This window comes from Limanda limanda, chromosome 19 (assembly GCF_963576545.1).
Source record: "Limanda limanda chromosome 19, fLimLim1.1, whole genome shotgun sequence".
NCBI classification, from domain to species: Eukaryota; Metazoa; Chordata; class Actinopteri; order Pleuronectiformes; family Pleuronectidae; genus Limanda; species Limanda limanda.
In genome coordinates, this window is record NC_083654.1 from 10,939,696 (window position 1) to 10,953,665 (window position 13,970).

Here is a 13,970-nt window from a genome sequence, read left to right on the forward strand (position 1 = left end):
CATCTCTGACTTCAGCTGCTTTTGGGCTGTGAAGCTACGGCACAGCTGAGACTACGGAGAGCACATTTCGCTTGTGCTCAGGACCACCTTTCATCAACAAAGAGGTGGTTCAGTGTCTTGGACCATCAAATGCATAGTTTTACCTATTTTACCTATTTACCTAGTTTTATCTATCAACAACAGAATCAATCATTATATATCCTCAATAAGATTTAAAACCGATATTTATGGGGTTACAGCTCAACTTGAGCATTTACTCTCAGTTCTAGGTTATTTTCGATGAGTTAAACTTTGTAGACATGCAGTCGTTACACCTCTCATGGTCTCTCCATCTTGGACTGACTGGTGAGGAGTCCCAGGTATTTAACCTTAACCAGTGGGGGCACCACTCATCCCCCGTCTACAATGTTTTCCTTTCACCCCTTCTCAGCTTCATTGGACTCCATCAGACTCAGCCTTGGTTGACTCCAATGAGTGGGTGACAACCACACAGAGGTTAAATGACCGTCTCAGCCAGAACTGAAGAAGCCTCCTGGATGAGAAGTCAAACGTCTCCAGGTATCTACAACCAAATCCTGTTTCCCTCCATCTAATTGTCCTTGGATAATGATGTTACGTCTCGGAGCATCTCACCTCCTGTCCCCAGGAGCTCCTAGCTCTGACCTTTTAACTCCTGGGGTCATGCAGTTTCCCAGGCTGACCGCAGGTTGACTTTTGCCCCTCACTTTATGCATCAATAATGTTTACAGTGTCACCTGTGCACAGATTTACGTGTGTGTGCGTGTGTGTACTTACATATTTGTGTGGACCATTTTCAACATCAACACCTTACAGAGTGAGGACATTTTGGCCAGTTATCCCTTTTTCAAAGAGGTGTTTGAGGACATGGTTTTAAGTATAGGTTTGGCATTAAGGGATAGAAGATGGAAGTACAGTACACACGTGTGTGTGTGTGTAGAACAGGAGAGGAAAGAGAAGGTATGACATGCTGTATGACCACACACATGCACTTTACACACACACAGCGGCACAGATGAGTGGAGACAAGCCTACAGTAGTTTGAGAGCCTGTAGTAAAATATTTGCAGTTGTCACCAACATACACATTCTGCACATTCTGGTCATTCACACTGAGTCTTTGAAGGTGTCCTCTCAGTTGACCAGGACTTGTAATTACATTCACACACGTTGTTGGAACACAGATCTGTAGACAGAGCAGTAAACTGTCGATCGGTATTTGCATCACATACCTTCATGTGTGTTTGCACGCACACGCGTGTAAAAGTGGAGAATGATCCAGACAGCAGTTTGAGCGTAGACAGTGGTTGATGTATTTACACAAAGATGTCACCGGGTTTTTTTCACATTGAGTTTCACAATAAATTATAAATTGTATGTCAAAAGTAAAGGATTTGCTGCAATGCAATGAGTCTTAACAAGTATTTTTACTAAAAGGTATTTCATTATTGAGGAATCTTTATTCATTTGGTTTCTATGGGAGGCACAACAGGTGGTTTTAGTGTTTGTTTTTTAAATCTTTAAGCTTTACTTCTTTGTTGGATCTAAAATTATCAAGGTGGGTGAAAAATACAGATGTGTAGTTTTAAGTCAGAGTTGATGCCATTAAACACACACAGTCACATCAGATATTGATATTTACTTAAACAGACGCACACACAAACACAGTGATGGCAAATAAGGAAACACTTTCACTTTTAAGTATTATTCTGATGGTTGTCACAAACTTACAAATATTGCAAAAAATATATGATCCCAGTGAGCGCTGGGATTATCTCTCATTACAGAGAAGAAATAAAACATGCAGCGCAGTAGTGAAATTATATATAACTTGTGAATGAAATGGTAAGAATTAATTAAAGTTAATATTTGATGACTGAAAATGTTATTTCAACTGAAAAACATCCTTGGGCCTCCAATTAGGAAGATACCATTTGATTTATAAACACTACAGTGAATTCACACTGCAGCATGTGTGCTCAAAGGAAAAAAGCAAAGTCATCCATCCGTTGAGAAAAAAAACATCTTGACAAAAGGTTTTTTTTTTGGTTGCATGTTACAGACGCATGTCCAACCCACACCCTTAACTGGCACCATGCCAGGTGAGACACACCGGTTGTTTTCCACTTGATCCAGACAAGGAGATGCATCAATCACTGAACTGTCATCAAAACGCTGCGGTGCCAGCTTTCACAGAGCCTCCTGCCCACTGCAGTGTATTCTGATGTGTCATGTTTCCAGGAATCAAAAAGTTTCAAGAAATCACTGCAGGCTGCATCTCCTCATGTTGCCGTGCTCATACACACAGTTAGATTTATGAGACAGTCGAAGAATGATTGATCACTTACAGCTATGCTGCTTTATTCTCCAACATTTTGTGTGTGTGTGATTGTGTGTGTGTGTCTGCTGCAGTGTACTGCTAGACAGTCAGAAGTCATGATGAGACATGGGAGAGGAGTCACATCACCTATTGTCATTCATATTTATGGGCTTACACATAATCTATTTATCTATGAATCTCTATTTATCTATTTGTTCATAATTACAACTTATGGCAGAGTTATGTGTTTGATAACACGTGTCTGTACACACACACACACACACACAAATAGTACAAGTCATAAATCTCTTTGTCTTTACAAGCCAACCTTTAGGAGAGAGAGACATCTAGACGCCAAGCTTGTGTGTGACAAATGCACGCCTACGCACGTGTGAACAGAAAGCTCGGCTACATCACACCGAAAAACGAAATTGTACGCAAGCACGCACTGACTCACACACGCAAACATGCTCAAAGACTGATGCACTATACGAACATAACATTCCTGCACACACACACACACCCTTGTGTTTCGAATTCACCAGACGTCTAGAAGTGAGGTGGTCACTGCAATCGCCTCTGAGCAACCTATCAAGTCCATCAGTCACATCCGGCTGCTGCCTGATGTGATGCTCTGTCGTTCAGAGGGGCTGCATCATGTCTGAAGTACAAGGTTGATGTCTAGGCACCAAATCGGAGAGGATTTTTCTTTTCTCACTTTGATTTACAAAAGACAATTTTCAGCGTTGATCAATCGTCTTCATTACTTCATGCATTCATGTTCAGTTTGATTTTTTCTCTCGTACTATATTCCAGCCGATTATGGCTCTTGACGTGTATCAGTGTGACACTTAACTTTCGCAGGTAAATCCAAGGCACTTTGCTTGGCTCTCAGTTTTATACAAACTGTCATTATGCTGCTTTTGGATGTAAACTTCTCTGGCCCCTAAAATCTAGTAACAAAGTTACAGCAAACATCTAAATCACTTTGAGTTGCTTTCAAAAGAGTTCCCACACATATATGTTCTTGCAGTTTGGGTAAATCATACTTTCAGCTGCAGAGTCATTTTGATAAAAAATTACAAGAATTTTATATATATATTTGTGTGTGTTTGTCTTTGCGTAACCCAAAATGTATCATGTGCAGTATCAATCACACGCTGTGAAAACTGGGTTGGATGTGATTAACTTATCCGTCTGCGTGTGTGTGTGTGTTTATGAAAATTAAAGAGCTAATGACATTGTCTTATGTTCTAATGCACTATAATTACAATGTTGGGCTATTTAAAAAAACCACATGTACCACAGAGGAATCAGTTTGAGTGAAAGGAAACAACCTGCAAACAAACAGTAAGTTTGTCATAGAGAATCATTTTAGTACTGTACTTTTTTACAAAGCTGAACTTCAACTGAATATTTTTATCTTACACTAACAGCAGTAGCAACAAATATTCACTTCACAAAATAAGACATTATATTCAAAACCTGTTCAATTTAGATGATGTTGCGGATTTAACTATCTGACACTTGGCACACACACAAATATTTACTTCACTTTACGTCTATAGTTACTTTTTTGCTTTACTTCTCTGCTTATGTAAATGCATTAATAGTTAATTAGTATATTAATTACAATAGTGTTATTCTCTAATTAGCCATATGAAGCAAATTGTGATTTTTGAATTGTGTTGTGATTGTAATTTGGTAATATAAAGCGACATATCTGCACAACTGTGAGTGAAAATAATTGACCCAACTAAAATGAAAACTTTTTTTATTCAGTGGTTTTTTGTGCGTTATTGGTAAAACTTTTACGGATGTAATAGATCTGATGATTCTCCCACTGAGACAGGTGCAGCTAGGACTATGAAGTCTATGACAACCTAAGAAGCCCCAGCTTGTATCTGGCGCCACCTAGTGGCAGCAGTTCGAAAACAAGTAGTACAGCCATTTTTACTTTTCTTAACGTTGTAGTAATGAACCATTCATCAGCTTTTTGGGATTTTCAGCTCTTTCTGTTCCGGAGTTGGTCCTAAATTCTTGATGCCTCTAAAGACTTTGTAATCAACATGATCTCTAAAGGTTGAATGTAACTCCACTGAGTTACTGCTGCTGTGAATTAATTACTCTCAACAACACACATCACTATGACACTGAATATAGTAAATTAGCTATGCTTTCCATGGTGTAGTTATCTACAGACCATGGCCTTTCGATCACAACCCCCATCACCCACCGCCACCACACACATATACTGACACGGACAACACCCCTTCTTCAGGCCAGACCCCGTTGCCTAGCAACATGCTGCCGAATGGCCCAGGGGGCGGGATCAAGGCACTTGGCTTCAGCAGTAATTACAGTGCATGTGTGTGTCTGTGTGTGTGTGCATGTATGTTTCCAGGCCACTACAGGTGTGTGAGTGTGTTTCTGTGAAAACACGACCACAGTACTTGTGCTCCACATGAGCAGACAGTGTATCAGGCCTGCAGCCGCAGCCATGTTCAAAACAATATTTCATTTTAGGCATCAGATGAAGAAAAGTCAAATTCTAAACCCACTCAGTCTTGATCAGAAATGTTTCAGCATCAGAAAAATGTGCAGCTGAACTTGCTGATATTTTTAAGGTAACATAAAGATGTATATCGAATCAACTTTACACACCATGCTGATTTTACTGCTCTGGCGGACAGCCGATAACCCGGTACATTCCCCTGGTGCTTTAGGGGCTGTGATGTTTTCTGTGAAACTTAACACCCAAGCTGACAAATTCAACTTTCCAAACCCCAAATATATCCAGTTTACGATAAGAAAATCAGGAAATATTACATTTTAGAAGCTAGAAGTAGCAAGTATTGGGGCATTCTTGCTGATAAATGACTGATTTATTGTGTTGCTGATTAATTAGCTAAACTCTATCCCATGTTTCAAAACAGCAGTCTCTAAATTGTATTTTTGCTTGTTACTGTTAATGCATGAGTCCTCAATCCAAATATATTTACTTTTAAATCAAATCAAAATATAAAGTAAATCAAGTGAAATAAATCAAATTGCATTTTTTATTATTTCATGCACTTGTTCTTTTGTTTCTTTAGTTGTACTATTTGAAATATTTGTCATCCATATGAAATAAAAAAAGTAAAAACATCATTATCCAAGTGAATAACAAAAGTGTTTGTGCCCATTAAATACCTTAAAAGACATTAATCTGTTTAAGATGTAGGCTTCAAAGTTAGAGCTGTGGGGACAAGTGGAGCTGGTGAATGACCACAAAGAGGAAATAGATCGAGTATCCCAGTGAACATGTGACATATAGTTACAAAACGATTCTATAGGAGAACTAAAGTCACATGACACTTGTGTTCCACTGATCCTCCTCTTCTTCATCCTGTGACACTGCACGGTGGAAACTAACGGACACGCGCACAAACACACACACGCGCGCCTCCCTTTCCCGATCGCCCAACCCCCCATAACACGCCAGGCCCCGCCCCCTGGCTCTCACACCAACATGGCGACCAACCACCGCCGCCGCCGCACACGCCCGGGGCATCATGGGACTTGTAGTGCGCGCGACCCAATCCGGATCGGGAAGGCGAGGCCTCGTCAGAATACAACTCCCATCTCGACCCTCGCACGCCGAGCCCCGTCGTGCAATCTGAATATGTGGGAGGAGCGTGTCCGCCCACAAGAGCCACAGCCATCTCCCCCGGATCTCCCCCTTTTAAAATAATCAACCGTGCACGGAGGAAAATAAGGGAACACGCGAAAACTACAACCGGCGGTAACGGTTTGTGTTCGGTGCCCAGCGGAGGGAGACGAGGAGCGGCGGAGAGCAGCAGGAGAGAGGAGCAGCGGAGGAGAGGGTGTCGTCCTGATGCTTGAATGGAAGTGGGTGGGCCTCCACGGTCACACACCGACACCTTCTCTGTGGACACCGGCCTGACAAGCTACAATTCGCTCGTGTATGGTGCGTCCATCCGGTGAGAGAGGTGACGCCGCGCCGGGGACCGACTCGCCGTGGTCCCGGTCGTTCCCGTTATATCCGGGGCTGCTCCTCGGTCGAGCCCCGCGCTTGGCACCGCCCTTCCTGGCCGGTGGGTGGTTTCGTCAATCGGGCAGATCCGCCACGGCCCCCGCGCCGAACACATAGGCCGTCCTCCGCCCCTGTGCCCGGCCGGCCTTCTACCGTGAACTACACCCTCTCCCCCTCGGTATATTAATGCGTTATGAGTGGTAGGTACCCTCCCCCTCTCCTCCCCTCTCTCTCTCTCTCTGCATCTGACACATGAGGCTCCTGAGCCCCTGTGATGTTGGTGATGAGGTTACTGCTCTCTCCTCCGCCTTCCTTGATCACCTCTGTTGTGCTGTATCTGCATTTTTGATCAGGTTTTTACACGGGGCATCGCTTATCCCAGGACTTTGTACCGTGCAGAAACACTGCTGGGATGATGCTGTTGTAACACTGTCCTCTGTTTCCCTGCAGACTCCAAGAAGGAAGCATCTGGAACTGAAGGAGGGAAAGCATCTAAAAGGGGGAAAAGTTCTGGATCCCAGGTACCAAATGAGAATGGAATAAGAGTTTATTATAGGTCATTACTTTTTGCCTTGCCTCCAGGACAAAAATGTGCTCCCTCCCCTTCCCAGCCAGCCAGACACCTCTGGGGGCGTTTCTCTAGTGAATTCAACTTCCTGCTTCTGTGCAGCCCTGCTGAGAGCCAGCCCAGAGCCTCATGAATAGGCTTACATGGCTGTCACACTCCAGCCACTGCACTTTTGAATTGTCTGTTTGAATTAGGGTCAAAATCCATTAAAACAAAGTGTGGATTTAATTTAAAGACCTGCAGTATCGGTATGTGGCTCTATGATTGTTTTATTCCCATTTTAGCTTCTCTTCAGGAGGTTGTATATTTCTTGGGAGATCATTTTCAGCCAGGCAGTCACTCTAAAAGTGCATCTTTTGTTGTATGACAAGCATTGTTGCCATGCTACTTTCCACTCCAGTGTAGTTAATTCAGAAATTAGGCTGTTTCCGTGCACTGTTGAGAGATGTATAGCATCAAAAATTTGCCTGCGACCTAGTTCCTTTGAAAGGGAGGAGAGAGAGAGAGAGAGCGAAGGCGGCATTTTCTTCCAGTGTTCTGAGAAAAGAGAAATGTGGTTGTCACACGCCCACCCACTCGCTTCCTGTAATACCGCCCACTTCCACTGACAGCTCTCTCTCGCTTTCTCTCAGCTTTTTGTGGTTTATTTTTTGTGCACCATGTTGTCCACACCCCTCGCACTTTTACTCTTCCTCTTCATCTATTCAAATTTTACACTGTGGGAGTGTGCATTTAGTTACCTGCCCATCCCTTCCCTTTGGCTTCTTTAACTTGCAAGTTGTACTTTCTTATTTGTGCACATGAGCTCTGTTTGTCTCCAACCCTGACTTCCCACTTTTCCTTGTCACTCCCGTTTTACCGTTTTTTTCTCTCTGTCCTTTCGTGTTTTTTCTCCCCCTGTTTCCTCCAGGATTCCTCTCAGCCCTCTCCGTTGGCTCTGCTAGCAGCCACCTGCAGTAAGATTGGAGGCCAGGGGGGAGTGGAGGTGGCCCAGGCCCAGGCAGGGGCGCAGCAGTACCAGATCCAGACCGGTCAGATCCAGCTGCAGGCCGGTCAGCTCCAGGGCCAGATAGTGTTGGACACAGCAGGGGGTCAGACCCTGGTGCCCCAACAGCTGGAACTGGTCCCAGCTCAGTTCACTGGGAACGGCTGGCAGATCATTACAGCGGCTCCTACTATGGCCAAGGAAAACCCCAATCAGCCTGTTGCAGTGACCGTGGCCACCACCTTGGCTAATGACAGCTCTCCAGGTGGACGTAAGGTAAAAGAGGAGTAGACGTTGTAGTTTTGAGTGAATGTTTAATGTTTTCTGTCAGTTTTTCCTCCTAACTGTATCACTGTATCTATCCTGTTGAGCAGATGAAGGCAGTGGCTGGGACCAACAGTGTTGCAGCCAATCATCAGCAGCAGCAGCAGTTCCAGATCATCCAGGTTCAGAACCTGCCCAATGCCGGGGGCGGGGTCCAGTATCAGGTCATCCCTCACCTGCAGACTGCAGACGGACAGCAGATCCACATCAGCTCGGCTCAGACGGCCTCCCTCGGGAATCTAACAGAGCAAGTCCAGCTCATCCAGACCCAGAGTCCAGGTCAGGCCATCCTCCAGTCAGCCAACCAGCAGGCCATTTTGACAACTACAGCCAATCAGACGGTCCCACTGCAGATCCGTCCTGCACAGTCTTTCCCGCTGCAACTACAGACTCTGCATGGCTCCCAGACTCCTGTTATGACCACGGTACCCATAAACATTGGTGGCATGACCCTGGCTCTGCCTGTGATCAATAATGTTGGAGGGGGCGGGGCTGTGCAGCTGATCCAATCAGCAGATGGCACGTTCTCTGTTGCCAATGGCAACCAGCTGGTGACAACAGCAATGTCCGGGATGGCTCCTGCTACAGCATCAATTGGCTCGACAACAGCAGTAGCTGAAGGGGAAAGTGTGTCTGAAACAGCACAAGTGGTTTCTGCTGGATCAGAGGGTGGGTCAGTTGACACACAAGTACAGAGCAGTGAGGCAGACTCTCAAAGCCAGAACCAGGCCAATGGACTGCTGACCCAGACAGATGCTACAGGAACCATACAGCAGGTGATCGTGGGTCAGGTGGGGCACCAGTTGGGGCACCAGTTGGTGCAGCAGATCCAGCTGCAGCCCCAGAGTCATGGCCAGCAGCAACATCAGCACATTCAGACCCTCCAGCTAGCCCCCGGACAAACCCTTCAGCCCATCCAGGCTTTCCAGAACCAAGCCCAGGTCCTCATCCGTACCCCGACAATGTCCCCCTCTGGGCAGATCACCTGGCAGACTGTCTCCCTGCAGGGTGGTTTGGGGACGGCAATGCCACAGCAGCTGACACTGGCCCCGGTGGCTGGTGGGACGACGGTGGGGAGCGGAGGGCTGGTGTCCCTTAGTGGAGCCCCGCTGACGCTGAGCGCAGCACAAATCAACCCCGGGTCTGGGGTGCAGACGGTCAGCATCGCAGGGCTGGGCACCGCTGGACTTCAGGTGCAGGGGGTTCCCCTCACCATCACCGGTCTACAGGGTGAGGACAATGAAAGTGACTGTGTTGTGACATCCTGAATGAGTTTCCCAATCCAAAGTTCCATGTTCCAGTTTTTTTATACTATAACAGAATGTCCGGCTGGTAGCCACTGTACTCCCACAGATAATACAACATTTGTCAAATTATTTCCCATTTTACCCATCATCTTTCAGGTCAATCACAGGGTCAGGATGGGATCAAACTTCAGTCGTCTCCCGTGACAGTCGCCGTCAGCAATGTGGCACCCGGCTCATCGTTGAGTCCAGACCAGCTGGGCTCTGTACAAAGTTCTTCAGACCAGGAGGGACCCCCCAGCAAGAGGCTCAGACGTGTCGCCTGCTCTTGTCCAAACTGCAGGGACGGAGAGGGAAGGTATGGACAAATTAGAAACACACTATGCAACAGTGCAGTAGTAAAACTCTGGTTGAATATAGAATGATTCAGGAGACAAAAAATATTGGGACATTAAATCAGTGATTAGAGGGATGGATTGAGCACAACTTGTTTCCTAACGAGACAGATCTAACCTGTTTTCACCCAAAGCTTTACATTGTAATGAGGAGATAGCACCTAAAACATTAAGAGAATATTCAAACCTGTCAAATGTATTCAGCTTTGCTGTAACATTTTAAATTTATTCTATTTTAGCATTAGCTGCAAAAATGACTTCATCTTAATAAAAACAAATGTGATTCAAGTTGTGTTTTTAGGATGTTTTATTCAAATCTATTATCATATCTAAACTAGAAGTGTTAAATAAGTTAAGCAATATGTTCAACAATACACCTGAAGTCCAGATCACTCTTGGCCTGTGTGTTACAGGAACAGCGGGGACCCCACAAAGAAGAAGCAGCACATCTGCCACATGGAGGGCTGTGGGAAAGTGTACGGTAAGACGTCGCACCTGAGGGCCCATCTGCGCTGGCACACTGGCGAGAGGCCGTTTGTCTGTAACTGGATCTTTTGTGGCAAGAGGTTCACCAGGAGCGATGAGCTGCAGAGACACCGGAGGACACACACAGGTACAGGGCAGTAGTCTGGTGACGTGGGTCACCCTGATCCCAAAATCCATTCAAAGCCTAAAATGTACACAATTTGGACAGACTGTATTTGCAGATTTTTTGTTTTTCTCTAATCGTCTCTTTTTACCATCTAGGAGAGAAACGTTTTGAGTGTCCTGAATGCTCCAAGCGCTTCATGCGCAGTGACCACCTGTCCAAGCACATCAAGACCCACCAGAACAAGAAGGGCGGAGCCGCGGTGGCAATTGTCACCACCGACGACATGGAAGATGACGCCCCCGAAGGCCTCGCCACCTCCCCTCAGATTGTCGCTGTGGCGACCCTCTCACGTGACTCTAACCCCGCTACACCCACCACTTCTAATCACCAGGAAGAAGAGGAGGAGGAGGAAGAGGAGGAGTTTGAATAGGCGACTGACTGCTGTTTTCTTTGCTGAAGGCTGACTTCCTGTTCTTCTGAGTCTTTGCAGGGACTGTGAGGGTGGATACCTTTTCTTTTTTTTTGTTTTACATAACTTTAAAAAACCTTCTCTCATGAAAAAGGGACTCAAAAGAGAGATGGAATCACATGAACAGAGACCGAGAAATATTAACTTCTACAATCCAAAAAAATAACTAACACACATAATAACAAAATAAGTTTGCCTAAACATATGACAGATTAGTTTGGCTTTAATAAAAATGAATCTATTATAATTTCATGCTCGGTGGGTAAAGGAATGTAGATTAGTAAAAGACGGGAGGGAATGCGGATTCTCAATTCATCCGACACCGAGACATTTTCCGAATCGCAGCAGAATCTAACTCTATGCACAAAGTTGTGTTCCTGTTTCATACCTGTCAGAGAGTGCTGAGGGTCAATCATAGCACAGGACTGTGGCAGAGCAGTCACAGGCAAGGACAGTCTGGGGTTGGAGTGTGTGTGCGTGCGTGTTTGTGTGTATACAAATGAATGAGTGTGTGTTTGTGTTCCCATGCTGTCCCTGAGAGGATCTACCTAATTTGAGTTTTATTCATGGTTCAGGTTCAGTCCTCAGATCAGATTCAGGTGTTGATTCTTACGAGACCAGTCATCGGATAAACTGTTAGTGAAGAAGAGAGGGGATAGTTCTAAAATAAAAAAAATAAGGATAGTAGAAGAAAAAGCACATATAAAAGATTTATAAAAAATGCATTCCTAATGAGGTGCAGTGGCCATTAGAAAAAAAAAGAGGTTTCTATAGAGAATAACAATCTAGCTTTCTACAACTTTGTTTGTGTAGTGAAAGCAATACTTTAATGACAATCCTAGTGAAACCATGTTTACATTGTCAGGGGAAGTTTTCATGCCAGTTAGTCGCAAGGTTCGGGGAAACATCTGCAAGCAGAGCTGTCGTCCGAGCAAAGCCGGGTCACCTTGCAGGTACCACAGGGTGGCGTCACAGCATCACAGCTGCGGTTCACCATCAGGTGGTACCTGGTTGGGCGAGACAGTGGTTTTGACAGATGGCTGCGCTGTCATGGACGTTGCTTTCTCCTCTCTGTGCTCTGGTCACAACCCCCTTCCCACCTCTAACACTGTCAACATGACCGATGTACCACAATTGCCTTAACACAAGCTGTTGTACGGAGGGAGCTTCAGAGTGAGGTTGACGGAGAGAGAGATGGGAGCTCTCCGTCATTATTTGGGTGGGGGTGATGCCGAGAGCGGACCACAGCACAGGGAGGGGAGACGACGATAAGAGCTGCGGGTGGGCGTGGGTCGGGCTATTTAGCTGTGTGGATATTTGAGATGTTTTCTGGTGGTGTTGCTCTGTGTTAGTTCAGTGCTTTTTTAATTAAAAGAAACGTTTATTTTAAGGAATTTATCGTTTGTTTTAAAAAGCCCCCTCCCCCGTATGTTAACACACAGGACCCCACTGTGTTCGGCTAATTTATTATTTTTATTAATATTTCCCTTTTGCTGGACTTGTATTTGTGTGCGTTAATTCTGAGGTTGTGTACAGCATGTTTCAGTTTTTTGCAGTAGTGCCGCTTCTCTCTCTTCTTTACTCTTTGTGCTTCTGTTTTTTTTCTAAGTCCGACCATTGCTGTTAATTTCTTCTTCTCTTTGGGCCATAACATGTTTTTGGAGAAAAATAAATAACAAAAGAAGAAGAAAGCAAAAAAAGTTACTATTGTTTAACGTTGAAAAAGGTTGATACCAAACAAATTTAGATGTTTTTGGTAATATTTTGTGTGACAACCGACTTTTGTTTCTTTGATATTTTGTAGTGACATCTCATTTGTAAATCTTTTTCTAAAGATGTTTGTTCGTCTCCATGACATTTGATAATGAGTTTTTTGCCAGGTTAGCCTCAAAGGCTCCAGTTTATTGATATTTTTAAAACTGGTTTGTACAAACGTGTTATGTCAATAAAAAAATAAGAAGAAAAACAACTTGAAGCAGAAAAAATGCTTTGCCTGCATAACACTTGAAAATAAAGTGATTAAAACTGTTAAATTGAAGTATCTGTTTTTCCTCTGGAAGCAACTGCTGCTCCATTGATGGAAGCTGATGCTGGAATAATTTAACCTGTGACTATTCAGTTCCAGGACCTATCTATTACGGATTGTAGTTTCAATTTGTATGGAGGAATACTGAGCGAATACACAGTCTACCTCAGAAAACATGAACCACTGAACATTAAGTGTACCTGAGCTACAGCTAAACTGTGACCTGAGAGAGTTCACCGGCAGGTCACTGACTGTCGGGCTACAAAAAGCATCACATTGTAAGCAGCTCACATACGCCTGACATCTCTCACCCCTTTGAAGCACTTCAAAAACACAGACATCTACAACCTCTCTCTGCACCCTCAGGTGTTTGTGGAGGTAAGAAGGGAATGGAATGAACTCTCTAAATATCAGAACATGGATTTTTGAAGTGTTTTAATCTCATTGGATGTGAAATGACACCAGGTTTATGAATCCAGATATTTTTTATTTATAATGTATCAAAGATCATAAGAAGTCTGTAGATTTTAGTATAACAGTGTTCACATTCACTCACATTAGTAATGAGTGTGCAACGGAAGACCATAGACTGTTTACAAAGATGGGCCACTTCCTTTTTGACGTCAATTGGACACGTCAAAGTGTCGAATCACAGACATCAGTGATTAGATGAAAAGGTATAATATACAATTCTATTCCTCACACACATAACCCAAAACTGACGCCTCGTAAAGTATCAATGACCTCAGGGTGACCTCTGACCATGCTGCGACCCTGAGGTACCTGGTCATCAGCCGACTGGTTCCCAGCCTCAGGCGCTATTTGACTCAGATCTGACCTAACAAGCTGGGGAAGCTGACCAGATACATAACAGCCAGAGATGCACACAAAATAAGCCGCCCCATTGAATGCATGCTCCCCTTGTGCAGCCCAATCAAGAAACTATGGTGCAGCAATCTAAAGGTGTCAGGATAGATTTTTTTCTGCTTTAAAG

The 13,970-nt window shown here is 44.4% G+C and overlaps 1 protein-coding gene across 1 annotated transcript; it reads left to right on the plus strand.

Annotated features, from left to right (window-relative positions):
- The first annotated feature begins 6,413 nt into the window (after window positions 1-6,413).
- Window positions 6,414-12,419, plus strand: sp4 (sp4 transcription factor). The gene is made up of 7 exons (XM_061092788.1): window positions 6,414-6,573; window positions 6,824-6,894; window positions 7,852-8,202; window positions 8,301-9,480; window positions 9,654-9,852; window positions 10,303-10,502; window positions 10,637-12,419. Exons 1-7 carry the CDS (start codon window positions 6,567-6,569, stop codon window positions 10,909-10,911), a joined length of 2,283 nt encoding a protein of 760 aa, XP_060948771.1. The 5' UTR covers window positions 6,414-6,566; the 3' UTR covers window positions 10,912-12,419.
- Window positions 12,420-13,970: the final 1,551 nt, after the last annotated feature.